The 19,179-nt window shown below is 50.2% G+C and overlaps 4 protein-coding genes across 8 annotated transcripts; 2 read left to right on the plus strand and 2 right to left on the minus strand.

The window, feature by feature from the left end:
- Positions 1 to 248: 248 nt before the first annotated feature.
- Positions 249 to 4,241, plus strand: LOC117848480 (uncharacterized). 4 transcript variants are annotated; one of them, XM_034729907.2, is made up of 3 exons: positions 249 to 406; positions 1,685 to 1,798; positions 1,930 to 4,241. In XM_034729907.2, exon 3 carries the CDS (start codon positions 2,099 to 2,101, stop codon positions 3,878 to 3,880), a length of 1,782 nt encoding a protein of 593 aa, XP_034585798.1. In that variant the 5' UTR covers positions 249 to 406; positions 1,685 to 1,798; positions 1,930 to 2,098; the 3' UTR covers positions 3,881 to 4,241. The 4 variants fall into 4 exon arrangements, with proteins under 4 accessions (XP_034585798.1, XP_034585796.1, XP_034585797.1 ...); XM_034729908.2 differs by having other exon boundaries at positions 259 to 406; positions 1,682 to 1,798; XM_034729905.2 differs by having other exon boundaries at positions 1,685 to 4,241.
- Positions 4,242 to 7,212: 2,971 nt separating this feature from the next.
- On the plus strand, positions 7,213 to 10,848 carry LOC117848549 (calcium-dependent protein kinase 1). Of its 2 annotated transcripts, none has more exons than XR_004638897.2 (8): positions 7,213 to 8,094; positions 8,451 to 8,594; positions 8,694 to 8,846; positions 9,047 to 9,162; positions 9,262 to 9,429; positions 9,677 to 9,800; positions 9,897 to 9,996; positions 10,369 to 10,419. XR_004638897.2 is itself a non-coding variant. In XM_034729997.2 (8 exons), the coding sequence occupies exons 1-8, from the start codon at positions 7,350 to 7,352 to the stop codon at positions 10,453 to 10,455; spliced, it is 1,641 nt and encodes a 546-aa protein (XP_034585888.1). In that variant the 5' UTR covers positions 7,217 to 7,349; the 3' UTR covers positions 10,456 to 10,848. The 2 variants fall into 2 exon arrangements, 1 of the variants encoding a protein (XP_034585888.1); XM_034729997.2 differs by having other exon boundaries at positions 7,217 to 8,094; positions 9,677 to 9,804; positions 10,369 to 10,848.
- Positions 10,849 to 11,199: 351 nt separating this feature from the next.
- On the minus strand, positions 11,200 to 13,958 carry LOC117848550 (probable protein ABIL4). The gene is made up of 9 exons (XM_034729998.2): positions 13,706 to 13,958; positions 13,452 to 13,534; positions 12,720 to 12,870; positions 12,536 to 12,635; positions 12,356 to 12,439; positions 12,171 to 12,243; positions 12,020 to 12,054; positions 11,761 to 11,849; positions 11,200 to 11,640 (listed from the first exon to the last, which is right to left on the minus strand). Exons 1-9 carry the CDS (start codon positions 13,826 to 13,828, stop codon positions 11,485 to 11,487), a joined length of 894 nt encoding a protein of 297 aa, XP_034585889.1. The 5' UTR covers positions 13,829 to 13,958; the 3' UTR covers positions 11,200 to 11,484.
- Positions 13,959 to 15,030: 1,072 nt separating this feature from the next.
- On the minus strand, positions 15,031 to 16,384 carry LOC117849003 (S-type anion channel SLAH3). The gene has a single exon (XM_034730616.2). It carries the CDS (start codon positions 16,269 to 16,271, stop codon positions 15,165 to 15,167), a length of 1,107 nt encoding a protein of 368 aa, XP_034586507.2. The 5' UTR covers positions 16,272 to 16,384; the 3' UTR covers positions 15,031 to 15,164.
- Between the last annotated feature and the right edge of the window lie 2,795 nt (positions 16,385 to 19,179).

The following is a 19,179-nucleotide window of genomic DNA, read 5'->3' on the forward strand; positions in this document are numbered from 1 at the left end:
GAGAAATATCAGTGGAAGTCAATGGACAGAGAGGACGAGAGGGAGGGGGACCAAGAGCCGGACCGAAACAAGATGCATCGTCTTTTCTCCGCGCCGCGGCCGCGGGGACGGTGGCTGGCTCGCTGCCTCGCCCTGGCGTGGCTGCAGGCGGGTGGCTGCAGCCATTTGCCGCGGGCGGCGGGGCGCGGCGCGGCGCCACCCCACCACGTCCCCCCCACCCCACGCTTTATTATAAGCTGCCCCTCCCCTCTCGTCCTCGGTTTTTCCCTGCGCACACCAAACCATCCCCCCATCTCCTCGCTCTATCTCTCATCCCCCCGCCTGCCGCGCCCGCGCGCAGCCGCCGCATCCCTCCGACTCCGACCTCCTCACGGGCTCGCCGCCTCCCCCGCCTCCGCCGCCGCAGGTGAGCGCCTCGCCTCCAGGCTCCTCCGTTATCCCGTGCTGTTTGGTGCGTCCGTCTCTGTTCTATCTCTCGTTGGATTCGGTGCTGGATCGATAGAGGGAAGCGTAGCGTAGGAGATCTTAGCCTTCGTTGGTATGGGTATGGCAATGGATTACCACCGGCCGGGGTATCCGCGGAGCGGAGCGGCGGCCTGCGAGCCTCCCTTCCGTTCCGTCCCGATGCTGTCCGAAATGCTATTACCGCGTATTCGCTGAAACTCCCGGCGCCAATTCCTTCCTTGACGGGAGAAACGAGAGTTTCTCAGTGTCCTATATATTTTATTTATCCTGTTTGATATAGATAGAGATCTAATCTGTTTCCGTGGCTCGATAGCCAGTGCTCCGCTTCAACGGAGGTTCTGATTCAGGGCGGATCTGTAGACACTGCTGTCTTGCTATGTGTTTCCAAGTAAACGAGGATTTGTGTTTCTCTACATCCTAGTGCTACACGAGGTCCTCTGCGCTGATTAGTTTAATTTGGAAACAGAGTTTGAGTTGAATTTGGTTTCCCTTTTTTTAATATAAAAATATGAAAGATGAACTACTTTTTTTTGTCCTTGTTGATTTGTGTGGAAATTTCACTTGCCGTGCAAATACTTTAGCGTTGATACATTATTTTTAGGAACAACAGAGAGGAAAATACACAAAGGTAAAAGATGTGTCCTTGGGCTATCTGTTCTTGTCGGACAAGTGTTTATTACTCGTACTACTCTGATACAATTTTCTGCAAACGACAGGCGAGAAAGTGGCTATGTAAATAAACACGCACGCACCTGCACTGCAAGTCTGCAAGTTGTATGGTGCGATCTGCATAGTACCTGCTACATGCATTAGGCTGTAGTTGTCCATCTATGCAGTTCTGTACTGTTGTTTCGTATGGTCATAGTTGTCATCATTTTTTTTACCCTTTTTCCTTTTGGTGCCTAGTGGTCACCTTTGTGGACCTTTCTGGACATCGTATAAACATATTTGAGTTGAAGAATTCAGAGTTATGGCTATAACCGTTGTGTCAAATTTTTGTACTTCCAACCACACAAGTCATGCGGAATTTGTTCAGTGAGCTGTATTGAAACTCTTGTCTAAAACATTGAACCTCTATTTCTCTCTAAACTATATGGACTTGTGGTGCTAGTATTCACTGTTTGACCATTAGAATGTGTGATTTATCTAGCACTGGTATCACTTCATATTCTAGTGTTGTCCCCTTTTCTAATCTACTGTTGCATTTATGTACCAGCAGGTCTGTTGGCCTTTCTAGAAACTGAAGCTCAGCTCAAAACTTCATCATTCTCCTCTCAGTCTTGAAAGTGGCGAAAAATGGATCGTGATGATGTAGCCGGCTTTGTTAGTGGAGGTTGCAAAAATTTCTGCCGAGACTTCTAAGTTCTAACCCAGTAGATGACTATAGAGTTTTGATTTCCGGAAGTCAGGCAGCGGGTTCTTTTCATTTCATATTTGGTTATGTTTCTTGATTGGAATGGACAGGGCCTCCCCAAACCTTGGATCTGGTGGTAATATTAACTCCTTGAACAATCTTTGTCACTGGAGCACAGTTCAGCTAGCAGCTGAATACAAAGATACTGCCACTGGCACGCTTGTGTATTCCAACTTCTCTAAGGACAATCCAAGAGCACTGAAAAGGAAGTGGATTGATATGGCTGGAGTTGAAGGTCCTGAAAATCCACTGCTCACCCTTGGTTTGGGCCGTTCACCAAGTTCCTCTGAAAATAGCAAGGGTAGCTCCCCCACAGCTTGCATAATGTCTCCATCTTCAGTGAAAGAGACTGATGAGGAGTCATCAATGGATCTTGGTCTAAATTTCGATCTTTGTCTTGGTCATGATGTGGTACATCATCACAAGAAACCACATGCTGGTGCTGAAAACATTCCATCAGCAAGTGCTCCAAAATTGGATCTTCAGTTAAGTTTGTCCACATGTTCTCCTGAATCAGCTGTGACCAATGCAAGTACTGCATCATTAGATGTTCATGATGGCTTAGAGACAGTGGTGCCTAATTCGGTGACAGATACTATCGGGAGAAAATCAGAACCCTCTAGTTGGGTTTTTGGGCATTACATGGCTTCATCATCATATGCTTCTGAAGCAACCTACAGCTTTTCTTTGGCAAAGATACCCCAAAAGGTTGATGATGCTGTGCCTTCCCCAGATGTCTCATCAGCCATTACAGTGAGTGTGAAAAGCCCAGCTGCCTGTACTTCCGGGGCAACTAACCCCCTAAAACGCAACACAAATACTAAATGCTGTCAGTTCCCAGGATGTGAAAAGGGAGCAAGAGGAGCCTCTGGGTATTGTATAGCCCATGGTGGTGGGAGGCGATGCCAAAAACCTGGTTGTCAGAAGGGAGCTGAGGGAAGGACCATCTATTGCAAAGCTCATGGTGGTGGTAGGAGATGCCAGTACCTTGGTTGCACAAAAAGTGCTGAAGGTCGCACTGACCACTGCATAGCTCATGGTGGTGGTCGCCGTTGTAGTCAGGAAGGCTGTTCACGTGCCGCACGTGGAAAGTCTGGCTTGTGCATCAAGCATGGAGGTGGCAAGAGGTGCCAGAGGGAGAACTGCAAGAGAAGTGCAGAAGGATATACAGGCCTTTGCATCTCACATGGTGGTGGAAGGCGTTGTCAGTTTCCGGATTGTACAAAGGGTGCCCAGGGAAGCACAAAGTTCTGCAAGGCGCATGGTGGAGGGAAGCGCTGCACATTCCCAGGTTGTGCCAAGGGAGCTGAAGGTAGCACTTCTTTCTGCAAGGGGCACGGTGGAGGTAAGCGCTGCTCCTACCAGGGTGGTGGTGTATGTCCGAAGAGTGTCCATGGTGGGACGCAGTACTGTGTTGCTCACGGTGGTGGGAAGAGGTGCTCAGTTTCAGGATGTACCAAGAGTGCTAGAGGTAGGACGGAATACTGTGTGCGCCATGGTGGTGGTAAGAGATGCAAGTTTGAGGGTTGTGCAAAAAGTGCGCAAGGGAGCACTGATTTCTGCAAGGCACATGGAGGAGGCAAGCGCTGCTCGTGGGGCCAGGAGGGGTCAAGCTTCGGTGTTGGTGGGCCGCTGTGTGATAAGTTTGCTCGCAGCAAGATTGGTCTGTGTGCAGCTCACAGCGCTTTGATTGAGGACCATTGTGTCCATGGTGGTGGCTCATTGGATCCTGCAATCAAACAGTTTACAACTGATGCCAAATCTGATGAGATGAATGTGACTGCAACAAAAGGCGATGTGGACATGGCGAACAGTGACAATGAAGCCGTCATGGTATGGAGCGACCATGGCATTCCTACGGACCCCGGTACAACCCCGTTTCCAGAGGGCAGGGTCCACGGCAGTGGTCTGTTAGCTCTACTCTCCGGAAGAAGTCATGCATGCGCCAGCAGCTCTGAGAATGGCGCCTCAACTTCTGCTTCCATGCGCTCCTGGATGTGATGCGAGGGAGGCACAATTTTCATCGAGGACCGCCTCCTGTGTTCCGTTTGGTGGCAAGGCGAGGGTAATACCGTTGCCTCACGTTTACCGAGATTGATGTCAGGATGCTCACATAAACGGCTATCCCATGTAGCAGAAATAAGGGGTAGCCAACTTGTATTGTGAACTATGTTGGGTTATTGTAATTAGTGTTGTTGTGGTGTCTCTGTGTAGTGCGTCCACATTGTGTACTGTCCCAGACTGCTGTTAGCAGGAATTGGCTTTTTCAATTTTCATTGTGATGAAGTGTTTTTCTTGTAGTTGGTGTCACAAACTTTGCAAGTTTTGGTGTCAAAGTGAAAGCAGAAAAAAGTTCAGTCAACCTGGTTTAGTAGTCTGAACTCTGAAGTTGTCGTGCTTTTGCTGCGACTGCCACTGTGTTGGATTTAAGAGGCCTAATCAACTAAGGATGGTCAATCGATTGATCGCGAAGCCATGCCCAGGCGTCACTCGTTGACACAAAAGGTCGTTGCCTATAGTGGTTTCAGAGCAACATTCCATGGATCGCAAATCCTGGGACGCCAGCTTGAGCATTGCCTGAGCTTTGTTGTGGGCGGAGTGTGCACTGATGACTGAACGATGCTGCTAGTAAACAGGCCTGCTAGTAAACAGCGGGGAACAGAGGAACCAAAAAATCCATGCTTGAAAACCAGCCGGCTCTACAGATGAAGCAGCTGAACGCCTGAACCGCTGGTGCCCGCTGCTGCGAGGCTGCGATCTGCATGGCTCATGGCTGCATTCCGAGCCGCGCGAGGCGCCCGTCCGGAGCATTCCAATCCAGCCAGGCGCCCGTTGCAAGTTGCCCGGGATCCCGTCCCGTCACGGGCATCTCGCGCGGCCGTCTCCACGTCCACGGTCCGAGGGGAGGTGACCCGGCTCGCAATGCAAAACGGATTGCATGGAGGGGAGGGAAGCCAAGCAGAGACTTGTCTAGTACTCCCCTCCTGCAACTTGTTTGACATATATAGCTTTGACGGACCGCACGGTTTCCCTGGGGGAAAAGGCCCATCAATCCCCCCCGTAAGATGTGCGTGTCCCTCGCTGTCCGCGGCCGGATCGCGACAGCGACGACGCGCTCGGCCGGCCGTGTTACAGATCAGCGGAAGCCGACGATGACACGACGCATCGCCGGTTCGACGCCGTCTCGTCTCGCCGCCGCGGGTGTTCAGTCCGAGTGCATAGATCAAAGCCTATTCATGGAGGCACTGACAAAGAACAATGGAGAAACAGCGGCTAGTGAGACCCGACAGGGTCACAGGGCAGGGCACGCTCTCCCCATACTTGCTCTGTCTCGCTGAGTCGCTGGGATAATAACAGACTGAATCGGCGGTGCGGAACTGCCGCGGCCCACTGCACGGCAGCGCTGGTGAATGGCTGAATGGCGAGGCGTGTGTTTGTCTGACATGTGCACCTGAAGTAGCAATGCATCCTACGGCAGATCCGCCGACCAATAATAGGCTCGGCGGGGGCCGTCCGGAGGAAGGTCGTCGTTGGCCATCACATCAGTGAGGACGGACAGAATGAGGACGGTGCAGTTTTGACAACGCCAAGCAGCGGGTTGTCAGGTTCTGTCGAGATCGTTCCTCGGTAGGCGAACCTTCGTCCCCCCCCGGGTGGCGCCTAATGCAGCGCGCATTCTCGAGTATCATCATCGGTCCGTATATAAAAGCAAGATGGACCTAGTTTGGTCTGGTCAGGATGGTTGTGGTGCCGTGCGAGGTGTCTCCTCCAGACTGGCTAGGAAGGACGAACGAGCGGGTTGTGAATGCTCCGGCTCGGCGCAGCAGCGGCGTTGATGGGCAAGTGACGGTAGGAAGGTTCAGCGAGGCCCGATCGAGCCATCTTAGAATGGTCACTCCCTGAGATATCAATTTTAGAATAGCATCTACATATTTAGCATCGGAGAGAAGTTTTACCCAACACATTTGCTATTTTTACTGACGTGTCAAGTCACATCCGCGCGTCAGGGTGGATTAAGCATGGCAGATGACCATAATACCCCTGCATTCCTCAGGCGGATGTGTCAGGGTGGATTAAGCATGGCAAATGACCATAATACCCCTGCATTCCTCAGGCTAGCCATCTGGCATGTGGGACTCGGACGTCATGGTCATCTTCAACCTCCCGCGGCTCCTCTCTTCAAGTCCTCCTGACGGCGACGCCACCACGGACCTCACAGCCGACGAGCAGTAGAGCCTCAGCTTTAGCTCCTCCTCACGCTCTCGCTCCACCTCCACGGTCTCCACCGCCACCGCCTCTTGCTCCACCTCCTCCTCAGGTCCGCTCCACCTCCCGCTCCCGCCACGTTCCACAACCCTCTCCTCCTCCGCTGCCTCCACGCAAATAATCCCGTGCCTTGGGTCCGTCACCCTCTTTGACATCCACTTCCTGCGGCGGCTCGACGCGGGGGACATCGGCAGCGTCTACCTCGCCGAGGTCAAGGTGAAGGAGAAGCCAATCAGCGGAACCAGTGTGGTCGTGCTAGTGGCCGCGAAGGTGATGGACCGGAAGGAGCCGGAGGGGCGAAACAAGGAGGGCCGCACGCGCACGGAGCGCGAGATCCTCGAGACCGTGGACCACCTGTTCTTGCCACGGCTCTACGGCGTCGCCGAGGGGGGATCGCTGGTCCTGCCTCCTCAACGAGTTTTGCCCAGGCAGGGACCTCCACATCCCACACGCGGCGGAGGACTTGAAGGGAGGAGTCGCGGGAGGTTGAAGATGACCCTGACGTCTAGGTCCCACACGCCCGTGGCAGGAGAAAGGAAAACAGATGGCTAACCCAAGGAATGCAGGGGTATTATGGTCATTTGCCGTGCTCAATCCACCCTGACGTGCGGATGTAGCTTGATACGTCAGCAAAAATGGCAAATGCGTTGGTAAAAATTATCTTCGGTGATAAATATGTCGGTACCATTCTAACACATTAAGGAGCGCCCATTATAAAGATGGATAAATAATTAAATATTCCGGCCCCGGCCGGTGAGCAGCGTCCAATGACTGCAACCCACCCAGACGTCAACGCCCTCCTCCCTGCTCCCACCCAGAAGCCGCGATGCAGCTGCCTCCTGTCACAACTACCCCTACTAGTCATCAGTCTCGCCTCCCAATTCCCATCCCAGTCACCCCCACGTTATCCAAACCACCCGCTCCGCCGCTGACACCCCCCGCCCCACCGCGCCGTGTCGGGTGTCCACACCCGGTGGTGGCGCCACAAGCCCGCGGTTTGGACGGGACGGCACGGCCGCCGACCCGTGCGTCTCGCCCGTCTCCACGCGCAAACCCCTGACCAAACGCCAGCGCCCCCGAGCAAAAGGCGAGGGGGGCCATCTCCATGTCATGCTCGCCGCCTCCTCACCCTCTTCCCCGCTCCCTCCCCCGCCGCCGCCCAGCCTCACTCCACTGAGCGCACGGCCGCGCCCGATCGGTCGCCATGGGAGGCCGCGCTTCCCGCCACCGGGGCCAATCGCACGACCAGGCGCCCAACACCTCGCAGCCGCCGCCTCCGCCGCCCAAGCAGCAGCAGCCTAACCGCCCCAAGCCCAAGCAGCACCGGCCGCAGCCCCCGCCGCCGCAACAGGCGCCGCAGCCCCACGCTCCCGCTCCCGCGCGGCAGCGGCAGCAGCAGCAGCACACGGACGCCGCGGCAGCAGCCGCCGCCGCCGGGGTGGGCCGCGTGCTGGGGCGCCCCATGGAGGACGTCCGCGCGGCCTACACCTTCGGCCGGGAGCTGGGGCGGGGCCAGTTCGGGGTCACCTACCTCGCCACCCACAAGCCCACGGGGCGCCGCTACGCCTGCAAGTCCATCGCGGCGCGGAAGCTCGCGCACCGGGACGACGTCGACGACGTGCGCCGCGAGGTGCAGATCATGCACCACCTCACGGGCCATCGCAACATCGTCGAGCTCCGGGGCGCCTACGAGGACCGCCACTCGGTCAATCTCGTCATGGAGCTCTGCGAGGGAGGGGAGCTCTTCGACAGGATCATCGCCAGGGGGCACTACTCGGAGCGCGCCGCGGCGGCGCTGTGCAGGGAGATCGTCTCCGTCGTGCACAGCTGCCACTCCATGGGGGTCATGCACAGGGACCTCAAGCCCGAGAACTTTCTCTTCCTCAACAAGAGGGAGGACTCGCCGCTCAAGGCTACAGACTTTGGCCTATCCGTATTCTTCAAGCCCGGTGAGTAAGCCACCGCCAATCTCATCATTCATAGGCTTCGATACTTTTGGCAGGGATGCCCATCAATTTGAGATGGCCATTTTCCACAGTACGATTCTGTTTCAATTCAGAAGATGCTCGTGTGATAATTGCATCAATTGCAAGACCGATTAGGGAGGAAAACTTTGCAAATGTTATGCTAGTGGTGTTACAGAGTGTTGTGAAAGTTTGCTAGGCGCTTTTGTTATTGTTGGACAGCACACAGCAGGAGGGAAATGCCTCGTGTTGTGTTTAGCTAGAGGATAGTATTTCAGCTGATGGTGTGAAGTGCGATCAAGCTCAACTCAAACTGAAAACTGGTGATATTTGTGATGCAGGTGAGCAGTTCAGGGATCTTGTTGGGAGTGCGTATTATGTCGCCCCAGAGGTGCTGAAACGGCGATATGGAGCTGAAGCAGACATATGGAGTGCCGGAGTTATCCTTTACATCCTGCTATCTGGCGTTCCTCCTTTCTGGGCTGGTACATTTTGCTGCCTCTTGTATCAATCAGCCAGACTTTGATGCCAGTATCCTTCCTAACACTCGGAAGCTTTGTCTTCCTCCCCCCCGCTTTTACTAGAGAACGAAGATGGCATATTTGATGCTGTTTTGCAAGGCCATATTGATTTCGCGACTGATCCCTGGCCTTCAATATCAAATAGTGCAAAAGACTTGGTCAAGAAAATGCTACGGCAAGACCCAAAGGAGCGGCTTACTGCTGCTGAAATTTTGAGTAAGTCTATTGTCAAACTGGCCCCTCTCATACATTGGCAATCTTGGTTGTATAGATTGGTATGCTTGTGTTCACGATGACTAGTGCACTGCCAATTTTTCCTTCATCTGTTGAAGCTGTTTATGCTGTCTTTGCAAACTGAACCTTCATTCTTGCATTGTTTGCATATATTGTCTCAATCTAATACATTAAGCACACAGACCATCCATGGATTAGAGAGGATGGAGAAGCCCCGGACAAACCGCTTGATATCACAGTAATTGGTAGAATGAAGCAGTTCAGGGCAATGAATAAGCTTAAGAAGGTTGCCTTGAAGGTAAATGGGTCTTCTGAATTTGAATAATTGCTTCTCTCTTTCTTAGCCCTCCAGTCCTCAAATCATGATACATCTTGGCATTGCTCCTGTTATAATCAGGTTGTTGCAGAGAACCTGTCAGAGGAAGAGATTGTGGGATTAAAAGAAATGTTTAAATCCCTTGATACTGACAACAGTGGGACTATTACCCTGGAGGAATTAAGAACTGGTTTACCAAAGCTAGGCACCAAAATCTCTGAATCAGAAATAAGACAGCTGATGGAGGCGGTACGTTCTTTTCTTGTAGACCCATAGCATTGAATCTTAAAAACGTCAGTAGTGCACAAAAAGGTTGTACTGGATGCGCTTATATCTGAAAAGGAAAGAGATGAAAGATACCATACTAAATTTAGTCAGTATGGCGACTTGTATGAAATTGAACCTTCCACATTTCTGCTAGAAGTAGTCTGATAGATCCAGTGCTTTCCCCTTCACCTCCTTTATTGTTAATTTGTTATCCTCTGTTCCTGAACAGGCTGATGTCGATGGAAATGGTACCATTGATTATGTTGAATTCATATCAGCAACAATGCACATGAATAGACTAGAGAAGGAGGATCACATATATAAGGCGTTCGAGTATTTTGATAAGGATCACAGTGGGTAATTTCACTTCTAACTTTACTTCTGGTTACTTATCTACCAAGTCTGACCTTTTATATTAATTGGCTTGCTGCTTACACATTCCTGTCCAGGCACATAACAGTTGATGAGTTGGAGGAAGCTCTGAAGAAGTATGATATGGGTGATGAGGCAACAATTAAAGAAATTATTGCTGAAGTGGATACAGATCATGTGAGTAACTCCAAAGAAATGCCCAAAATAATCTCACTTGTTGTTTCCACTCCAATCATATGATACATTGTCATTGTTTCAAAGATGTTGGATAATTGATCTTGGAGTCTTTAAAGGAGGTTTTATTAAAGAAACAGTAGTATTTTTATGGAATAAAGTAACAAAATAAATAAGCCATTGACAGCACCTTAAGTCCTAGACAGTGATCAGGAATCATTATCTTTTCTTTTTGATGAATCACATTTTGTTTTTTAGAGGAAATCAACAATAACCACATGAGCAAGGGTGAAGTGAACTAGTCGCTCTGTCCGCAGGTTAAATTCGCATGAATTCCTTAATTTGCTTGCTGATGCTATTCTTCTGCTACCTTAGGATGGGAGAATCGACTACCAAGAGTTTGTTGCCATGATGAAGAATAACAGCCCCGAGATTGTTCCAAATCGACGGCGCATGTTTTAATGCTCTCCTACATTTGATGTGAAAACGGCTTCTCAGAAATTTTCCACGGTCTTTGTAACTGTTGAGGAGACCATTTCCTACTCGGAAGTGGAAGCTAGTCAGGTGTCTATGCTGATATTCCATGCTTGGACAGGGGATGGCTCTCCACTCGTGTGCCCTTCGATATGGATGGTTGGTGGTCCTTTCTGGTGCCTCCTTGTTCTACCATCTCATTTTACAATTTTGCCATGTATCGATCCATAATGAGGTGTGCCTTCTGGTCAAAGTTTCATGCCCCTGGAACTTTTATATGTAAGAAAAGGGCTAGTAAAACAGTTTCAAATGATCATATCAGGCAAAAGTAATGAAATGCCATCTCATCTTGTGGTTTTTACCACTTGATCATTTGTGTGAGGACCTGACCTGTTACATTTGGCATGAACATAGCTCGACTTCTGAATTTCCATCTCGTACAGTGCACTGTACTGCAATCGAGATGTGCTTTATTTACAGATTGTTTAGCTCAACGTCTGGACATTTTAGATTTTGAGTGGCCAAATCCGTTGCTGTAGGAGCAGTTCGAAAGGTACGGATCTGATAAAAAAATCGGTAAGGTGGTGATGCTCCCTTATAGTACAGGACGCCAACTGTTAGAATGTTCAGTAGGTGCAAAATTGAGAGGCTCTGAGCACTTATGATGCTTTCTCCAATCAACACATGAGCAACGCCTCTTACAACTGCTCTTCCAGAAAAGAAAAAAAACTCTGAAAGCTATTTCCGAGATGCTTTTATTTAGATGCTAAAAGCCGAAGCTTCAAGCAAGCAGAATTACACGGCGAGCATGGTGCATGCTGATATGAAATCATTACATTTCGGTCATCAGCAAGATGACAATAACAACAATTCCGAAATGAGAAATGACTACAGATACTCAGCTCTAAACCAACAGCAGACTGAACGCAGACGCCACGGGTCAGATGTACAATATCAAGCTTCTCTTCCAGCATGAAATTTACAGTGATACCTGCCCCCCAATCAAATGCGAGCTCATCAGCGAACTGCTATCTTTTTCATCTTCGCTGATTTGTGCTTGATGAAGAGAGCCGCTAGCATGCTTTTAGTGCCAACAGGAGCCTTTTGGATTGCACGCCCTTTAGGGTTGTCGAAAGAATGAAATGTTGAAAATTCCTTTACACCAGATTGGTTCTGAAAATAAAGACATGGTCTGTTAAATATACAATTGTGTCATAAAGAGACAAAATCTGAAGTGCGACACCTTTGTAACGAGAAAGAAGAAGATACAGGTTATGTCATATTCTAATTTACCTTAGTGCCAACCTTTTGCATAGCGTCAGAACTGGTGCTCCGGTTAAACTGCAGAGGTCTGCGCATAGGAGAAGCAGACCGCTCCTTACCTGAAATATCAGATATTCATATAGAAAATTCAATCTCCACAAAAAAATAAATCAGAAAACGACTTTGGAGTTAATAAATACACCGAATTAATTGTAAATCACATTTGTGTCCCCATTTCCTCTAGAAAATAAAATTGCGGTATGCTTATTACACAGAAGGTTTAAATCACCTGATGCAGGTTTTGATGATGCTGTGTCCACTAGGCTGCACAAAAGCAGATGCCAGCTAATTTAGATCAGAAGTACATAACCCCCACACGCATTAACAAACAAACAATAAGCCATTTGCACAAAGCTGAACAAAACTGGAAGAAGTCTTACGCAAATGTAGGTTTATGTGCTGCATTTGCTGTGGTGCTGTTCTCTGAAGCCAGATGCCAGGAAAGGGTCTTTGCTGCACCGACAAATAAAAAAAATAAAACTTTTAGTTTAATATATGGTGCCTACTGCCTAGCATAAGCCTTAAAACTGCAACATGAGCAAAGAGAATAAATAAGAAGGCCCACCTGAGGGATAAGGTCTAGGTTTTGATTCCTGATCAGTGTCTGCTGGCAGGTGAGCATGAGCCGGGGATCTCTTATGACCAGTAGCTAACTTGGCATATAAAAATGGGGAATCAAAATTCAGCTCCTTTTCTTTTGTAACTTCCAAACAGTGTGTAAGATCTTAGTTTTACATTCACTTACATGGTAGGATATAGTGCTTGTGGTGTTTTATGTTTGTCCCCATCATTTGCTGCTGCCTGAGGCCTTCTTTGTCTGTGTAGACTTGGCATGTGAAGACTTGCTACACATTTGAAAATAGGTCAATATTTTAACTGTCATGGTTTCACCAGCATATACTGCAAGTATAACAGATAAGTGGTATTACCTGGTTCAGACGTGCAACTTTCAGTTCGAAAGTTGACACCTCAGAAGCTTGCTGTTCGAAAAGGTCTGTCAATTTGTAGGCAACAGTACCCAGATGATCAACCGCATTGACAACAGCTCGTACAGCATAATCTTTCAAGTTGTCCAGCACCCTGATGTAAATTAACAGTTTCAATTGTCATAATATGGTCAATGAATCTGAATGTACAATTGAAAATGTGCCATGTTGAAATAAGAGTACACTGCAAGAATGAGTTCAGTAAACTATCCACTCATTAAAAAAAGAAGAAAGTGCACATCCTATGTTTCTGAAATTTATTCTGCACTGACAAATATGAGAGGGCCCCTTTCTCTGAATTTCAATGAACTGACAAAATTCAGACTAGAAACAGTACACAGACAGTTGTCAGATAATTCCAAAATTCCAGATATTACCAAAAGTCTTTATTCTAGTCAAGCCAATTCACACCTGCTGGTGTCCTTGCCTTAGGTTGGCTCGGCCCTCCTATACCTATCATACCTAGTTGGGCAGTTGCTACTCCCACATGTGCATTCCAACGCTTCAATTGAATTCAGTCCCAATGCGAAATGACAAAATAGAGCTAGATGCATGCAAGATGCAATCGTACGAGGAAATGAGAAACCATGACCGCTGCAGCAAGACAGGAGCTACTGTTTGTGGCAATAAAAGATGCGGAGAGCTTGTAAATGCAGGAGAAGGACTGTGACTCACATCTGCTTCTGCTCGCTGTGGAGGTAGGACTTCTCGCAGTACTCGGAGGCGGAGTAGAGCTGCGGCCGGAGGTTCTTGAGCTCCTGCGCGCAGAAATCAGCACCGTCAAGAACTAGTACCAAGCAGAAACCCAGGCTGCAAAAACCAGCCGGATCTCCCGAGAAACGAAGCAAAGAAATGGCTTCACAAGGAAATAAAAAGATCATTTTTGGGGGGAGCATGTGGGATCTGGAAATGCAGGGTTCCCGGAGCACCTGCAGGGCCTTGATGAAGCTCTTGCTGCGCTCCATGGACGCCTCGTCGACGGTGGTGGGGCCCGCCCCCGCGACCCCGCCCCAGCCGCCGCCCGCCGCCGGGCCGTGGCGCAGCGCCTGCATTCCCCACTTTCCTTGGCTCCGGCGGGCGGGCGGGCGGGCGGAGAGGGAATAGGACGAAGCGAAGAGGGGAAGTCAAGCAAGCGCTCCACTGTAGAGAGTGGAGTGAAGGGGAAGCGATGCCTCGCCAAGACGCCAACCGGAGGCAGCTCAGCGCAGCTTATTCTACTGCCCACCACCACCACCGCTTGGTTCTTGATTCCTAGCGCGTGCGCGTGTCTCTGTTGGTGGTGGTCCGCGGAGGAGGATGGAGGAGGAGGGGCCTCGGGGGAGAGCGACCGCAGCGGTGGGTTGATGGCGACGGATGCTGGCCTGCTGGGGGGCCGCCGCCGGTTAATCCATCTTGCTGCTTGGTGTCTGGTTTGGTTTGGTGTTTAGCTGATGGAGGTTGCGATTTGGCAGGGGAATCATTGCCCACTCATCGCGCCCCCGCCATCGCACTGCACGGCCGTGGATCTTGCTGTCCTAAACTAAACGCCATTTCATCACCGTTTTCACGAGGACTCTGGGAGATCTTTATTTGATCCCTGGTCTGGAATGCTCGGTGTAAAATAAAAATCGCCTTTCTGTTAAGGATCTGAGTAGTGTGTGAATGCTCGCCGAAATACGGCCTGTTCGCTTCAGCTTATTCAGCCGGCTTATCAGCCACCAAACAGTGTTTTCCTCTCATAACAAATCAGCCGTTTCAGCTGGTTTATAAGCTGAAGCGAACAGCCCCATAGTTTCTGCGGGTCTCGACTCAGTTATGGTGAGTACGTGAGTGAGTGAGGCCGGCGCCATGTACCTTCAGATCCTGGGGTCTGGCCGAGAAAGTGAGGATGAGTATAAAGATGTCCGAGCTGTGCAGCGGACGAGCGGTGGGTGCCGTTCATCAATGCTTGTCGGCTCGATCGGGGTTCCGTTCGGTTGCCATTCATGGATAATCGATGCAGCATCAATCATGCTACTACTCCAAGCGAGTGATTTCTGAATGATTACGACAGAAAATACTCGATTGATTTTCCTTTTTATCTTCTCGCTCGTGATCTATTCTTCTTTAACAAAAGTGGAGAAGCTCTCGTGATCTATGGAGCTTGGGTATTTTATACATGATAAATATAGCACTAAATTGTCGTCTTGCTGTTGAGACAAGGTGTGACGATCTTGTAACAGGAAAATGGGTATGATCTTGTAAAGCAGATGGCTGGGGGTGGTGAGGAGAAAAAATGAAGTCATGAAAAAGAATTTCTATTAGGCCTAACCTAATTGGGCTGGATTATTACGTCTGGGCCAGTTTTGTGGATCACCAACAAAAGGCCCAAATACTGCACAGGTGGTAAATTAATCGGGGTGGATCGATCTACGGCTCTGCCCTGCCCCGGCCGTCGTACCGCATCGGTGTGGGTGGCTCGCTGACGCTGCTCGTCTCCGAGCCGCCGTGCCGGGAGACGAGCTCCCTGAGGTCGGCGCTGGAGGTACGCAGGCGCGCGAGGATCTTGCCGAACTTGGCCTTGGGCCGCCGCCTGATGGCGATGGACACGTCGTTCGGGAACAGGTCGCTGCGCACGAACGCGTGGTACATGGTCGCCGCCAGCACGCCCGAAACCGTCACCGACGCGACGCCGGCGAGCGCCACCGCCATCGCCCGCGTCAGCGCGTTGGTCACCTCGGACGCGAAGACCGCCGTCGCGATGGCCACGCTCGTCACCGGGAACGTGTACGCCCACCACGCCAGCGAGAAGCGCACCCCCCGGAAGAACTTGACGCGCGCCGCCAGCGACAGGTAGAGGAAGAGCGAGATGTAGTAGGCGACCTTGGCGCCGTGGCCGAACTCGCCGCAGATCCTGGCCCAGGCCACGGACGCCACGCTCGGCGTGGCGATGAAGAGGAAGAACACAGGGTGGAGTTCCTTGGGGAGCGGCACGTTGGTGGGGAGCCGCTGGTACAGCGTCACGAACAGCACCAGGTAGTGCACGAGCCCCACGGCGAAGAAGAAGATGGCGGCCTCGCGGAGCCCCATCCGGGCGCCGAGCAGCGCGCCGACGAAGTTGCCGACGACGGCGAGGTGGCTCGTCGGGTTCGCCACCCTGGATAGCCGCCACTCGCCGCCGGACATCCACTGCCCGTACACCTTGAGGTCAAGGGCGAGGAGCGGCGCCATCAGCGCGTACCAAACCACGTGGTGGATCGTCCACACCGGCTCCGGCAGGCCCTTGACGAGGAAGAGGCAGGCGATCCACGGCGCGAAGAAGAAGTTGACGCGGATGGGGTGGTAGAACTCGCGCCGGACGGCCTCGAAATAGAAGACAACCTTGAGCAGGTAGGTGGCGGAGACGAGCGCCATGAGGGCGACGGAGAACCACCAGAAGGCGTCGTTCACGTCCGGGTTGACGTGGAGGAACGCCGTGGAGGGCTCCAGCTCCAGCGTCTTCCACAGCATCGCCTGGCTGCTCACGCCCATGCACATCCCGAACGCGCTGATCGGGAACCGGAGCAGGAACGGCCACGTCTCGTCCTCGGGAAGCACCGGCACCTCCGTCGGCCGGAGCGTCTCGAGCTCGGGCCCTTCGAGGGCGGCGAAGTACCGGTCGGCTGTGGGGACCTCGTCGTCGTCGGTGTCGTCCTCGGAGACCTTGGACTCGGCGGGCTCGTCGTCGGCCGGGTGACGCGACCCCCCTCGGAGGCTGGAGAGCTGCCGCTCGAGGCGCCCGGCGAAGGTCTTGAAGTGGTCGAACCGCCGGTCCCGCGTGCTGTCGCTGCGCGCCAGCGTGCCCTGCTGCTGCTGGTGCTGCAGCGGCGGCTCCTCGCTCCTGATCGTGAGCGTCGGCTGCGGGTGGTACCGCGCCTGCTTCGCCTCCTCGGAGACATTATTGCCGTCGCCGTCGCCGTCGCTGTAGACGTACGCGCTGTGCTGCGCGAGGTGCAGCCCCGACGGCGTCTCTACCTCCGGCACGTGAACGTGATCACCGTGCGAAACGCTGGTCGCCATGGGATCGATGCTACAGAGAAGCTGGAAGCTTGTGCTGCTGCTTGTGGTGAACGAAGCCTGGGTTCAGCTCGCAGGCAGGCTCAGAGCGCTTGCTCCTCCTCCAGTCTACCTAGCACGCTCAAGCTTGTCCATGGAGAATTGGAGGAGACCATGACGAAGGTGGCTATATATACTGTATACATATAATGCCACGTAGGCATTGGATGGACTGCTTCTAGTTCTGGCATGATATTCCTGGAACACGCGCTGGTGACAGGTAGAGCTAGGGGTGCGGTAGAAAAGAGTTGACAGAAAGGGAAGATAGGCGCCTGTGAGAACAAGAGAGCAGTCAAAATAGTTCAGGGCACGCAGCCACCTCAAAATGGAAAACTATACAGAGGTTCAGTGCAGCCTCTGCTGTCGTGCCGGTAATTCACTCGCGATCATCGATAGATGCACGGGGCTTTAGTTTCTGCTGTCGTGCCGGTAATTCACTCGCGATCATCGATAGATGCACGGGGCTTTAGTTTTCTGCGATTGACCAACGGCGACATGCTTAACTTTCTTACTATTTCACCATGTTCTTGTCCCCCGGCCGTTACTTTATTGTCTCAGCTGGACGCCGTTTTCCTTTTTCACATGACGAGTTGCACGGTTAGCTACTTAACTGTGTCATAGTAGATAGCTACACTCTTTTTTACTCCATGGACAATTGGACACTGGATTCTTTTAGACAAAAGGAAAAGGTCCCTGGCAGTATTTGCGTCATGGTGGGATATGCATGCAGTCTCCTAATAAATGTTTCTTTATAACTAATCATAGGGATATGCCAATATCATTTTCACCGTTATTGGAAGAGTTGCTTTTACAATCTTCTAATAATATCATCCCAATCCAACCATCGTATTGGAAGAGTCACAACTCCTCCTTTATTCAGGGAGAGTTGGGGTGAATTATTGGGTTGTCCTAATAATTATTGGGAAAAGGGAAAGGAAAAGGGATACTGAGCACTATTTTCTTATTAACTCTCCCAATATGGTAGCTTTTCAAGATAAGAAAACTTTTAATATGGATCTAGATGCATATATGTCTAAATACGTAGCAAAAACTATGTATCTGGAAAAGCCAAAACGAATAGTAATTTTGGACATGTTCACAGGCACCGGCTGTTGCATTAAGGGAAATAATAAAACATACATTGTTTGAAAATATTTAATGAGCGTGAAGTCTCCTAATAAATCTATCCTTTTTTTAAAAAAAAATGGTTACATGACCACGACTTCCCGGTAGTAGCATCAGTCCAGTTATAGAAAATACATACACGATAGTACTTCCTGAAACACCATATAATTTAGATGTGCCTGATGTGTGCATATTGATCACCCTCTTTGTAATGCTCCAATACTAATTAAATAAGAGTGTTGTGCGAAGTTATTTTTCATGGTAACTTCGTTCTAACTCATATCAATGTTCGTTATATATGTCTATCCACGACATTCAATTCGTTTCTTGTTTACGTTGTTGTTCATATTATTCCACCCACATAATTGGAAGGGTGGGAAATGGAAATTTTCATTTGAAAAGCATACGTGACGATGCAAGACTGATGCTTTGGGTTAATTTTTTGTTATGTCACGATAGATGTGAGTAGTTTAGGAGGTATATATGTGCGCATCTTTTATTAGTTAGAAGAAGGTATTGGGGCACTTCCGTAGTTTGAGCTCATTTTTCAATGAAGGCAAATGTAGGTAATTAGAAGGTGTTGAGATGATATAGTTCTCTTTTTAATGGCAAAGTGGGTAGTTGTATACTTTTTAATGGCAAAGGTATGTAATGTATAAATAGGTTAGATCCAATGGTTCTTGTTGTCGATGACCAGAGTCTGCTAAATCGATGGACGGTTTTTTTGTGCGTGCATTTTCTAAAATTTTAGGATTTAATTTATCTCTTTTAGCATGTCTAATATGAGGATTAAGTGCGAACTGTAGATTAGCTGGTAAGGTTCCTTATGGTGAAACTTGTCCATCCAGGTTCGAGTCCTAGATTCATCACGGATGCTCATATTTTCCTCTATTGTTTCAGTGGTAGGCAACGTGCATGTCGACAGCGAGGCCAACTCAGTTTGGAGGTGCTCATAGGGGTAGGGTTTGTATGCGTGTGTTTATAGAAGTGAGTGTGTCCTTGTAGTTACATAGCAAAATTTAATTTATAGATTAAAAAACTAAAACGAGATGGTGGACAAATTGTTCGCGCTGTGACAGTTTGACGGGGGATACATGGAGGGTCGGAGGCTGCTTCTTACACACACGTTTCGCGCGTGTTCATAGCAATTAGTAACCTTTGTTAATGACGTGAAACTCCTGTAAAAAAATGATATAGAAAGGCAGTCGCAATTGCCAAAGCAATT

The sequence above is a fragment of the Setaria viridis genome, chromosome 3 (genome assembly GCF_005286985.2).
Source record: "Setaria viridis chromosome 3, Setaria_viridis_v4.0, whole genome shotgun sequence".
In the NCBI taxonomy this organism is placed as follows: domain Eukaryota; kingdom Viridiplantae; phylum Streptophyta; class Magnoliopsida; order Poales; family Poaceae; genus Setaria; species Setaria viridis.

Coding starts and splice junctions, on each gene's coding strand:
- LOC117849003 (XM_034730616.2), bottom strand. CDS start 16,271: ATGTGCATGGGCGTGAGCAGCCAGGCGATGCTGTGGAAGACGCTGGAG.
- LOC117848550 (XM_034729998.2), bottom strand. CDS start 13,828: ATGCAGGCGCTGCGCCACGGCCCGGCGGCGGGCGGCGGCTGGGGCGGG. Junction 13,535..13,705: donor GCTTCATCAAGGCCCTGCAG/GTGCTCCGGGAA, acceptor TTCTGCGCGCAG/GAGCTCAAGAACCTCCGGCC. Junction 12,636..12,719: donor AAGTTGCACGTCTGAACCAG/GTAATACCACTT, acceptor TCAAATGTGTAG/CAAGTCTTCACATGCCAAGT.
- LOC117848549 (XM_034729997.2), top strand. CDS start 7,350: ATGGGAGGCCGCGCTTCCCGCCACCGGGGCCAATCGCACGACCAGGCG. Junction 9,805..9,896: donor TTTGATAAGGATCACAGTGG/GTAATTTCACTT, acceptor ATTCCTGTCCAG/GCACATAACAGTTGATGAGT. Junction 9,997..10,368: donor CTGAAGTGGATACAGATCAT/GTGAGTAACTCC, acceptor CTGCTACCTTAG/GATGGGAGAATCGACTACCA.
- LOC117848480 (XM_034729905.2), top strand. CDS start 1,922: ATGGACAGGGCCTCCCCAAACCTTGGATCTGGTGGTAATATTAACTCC.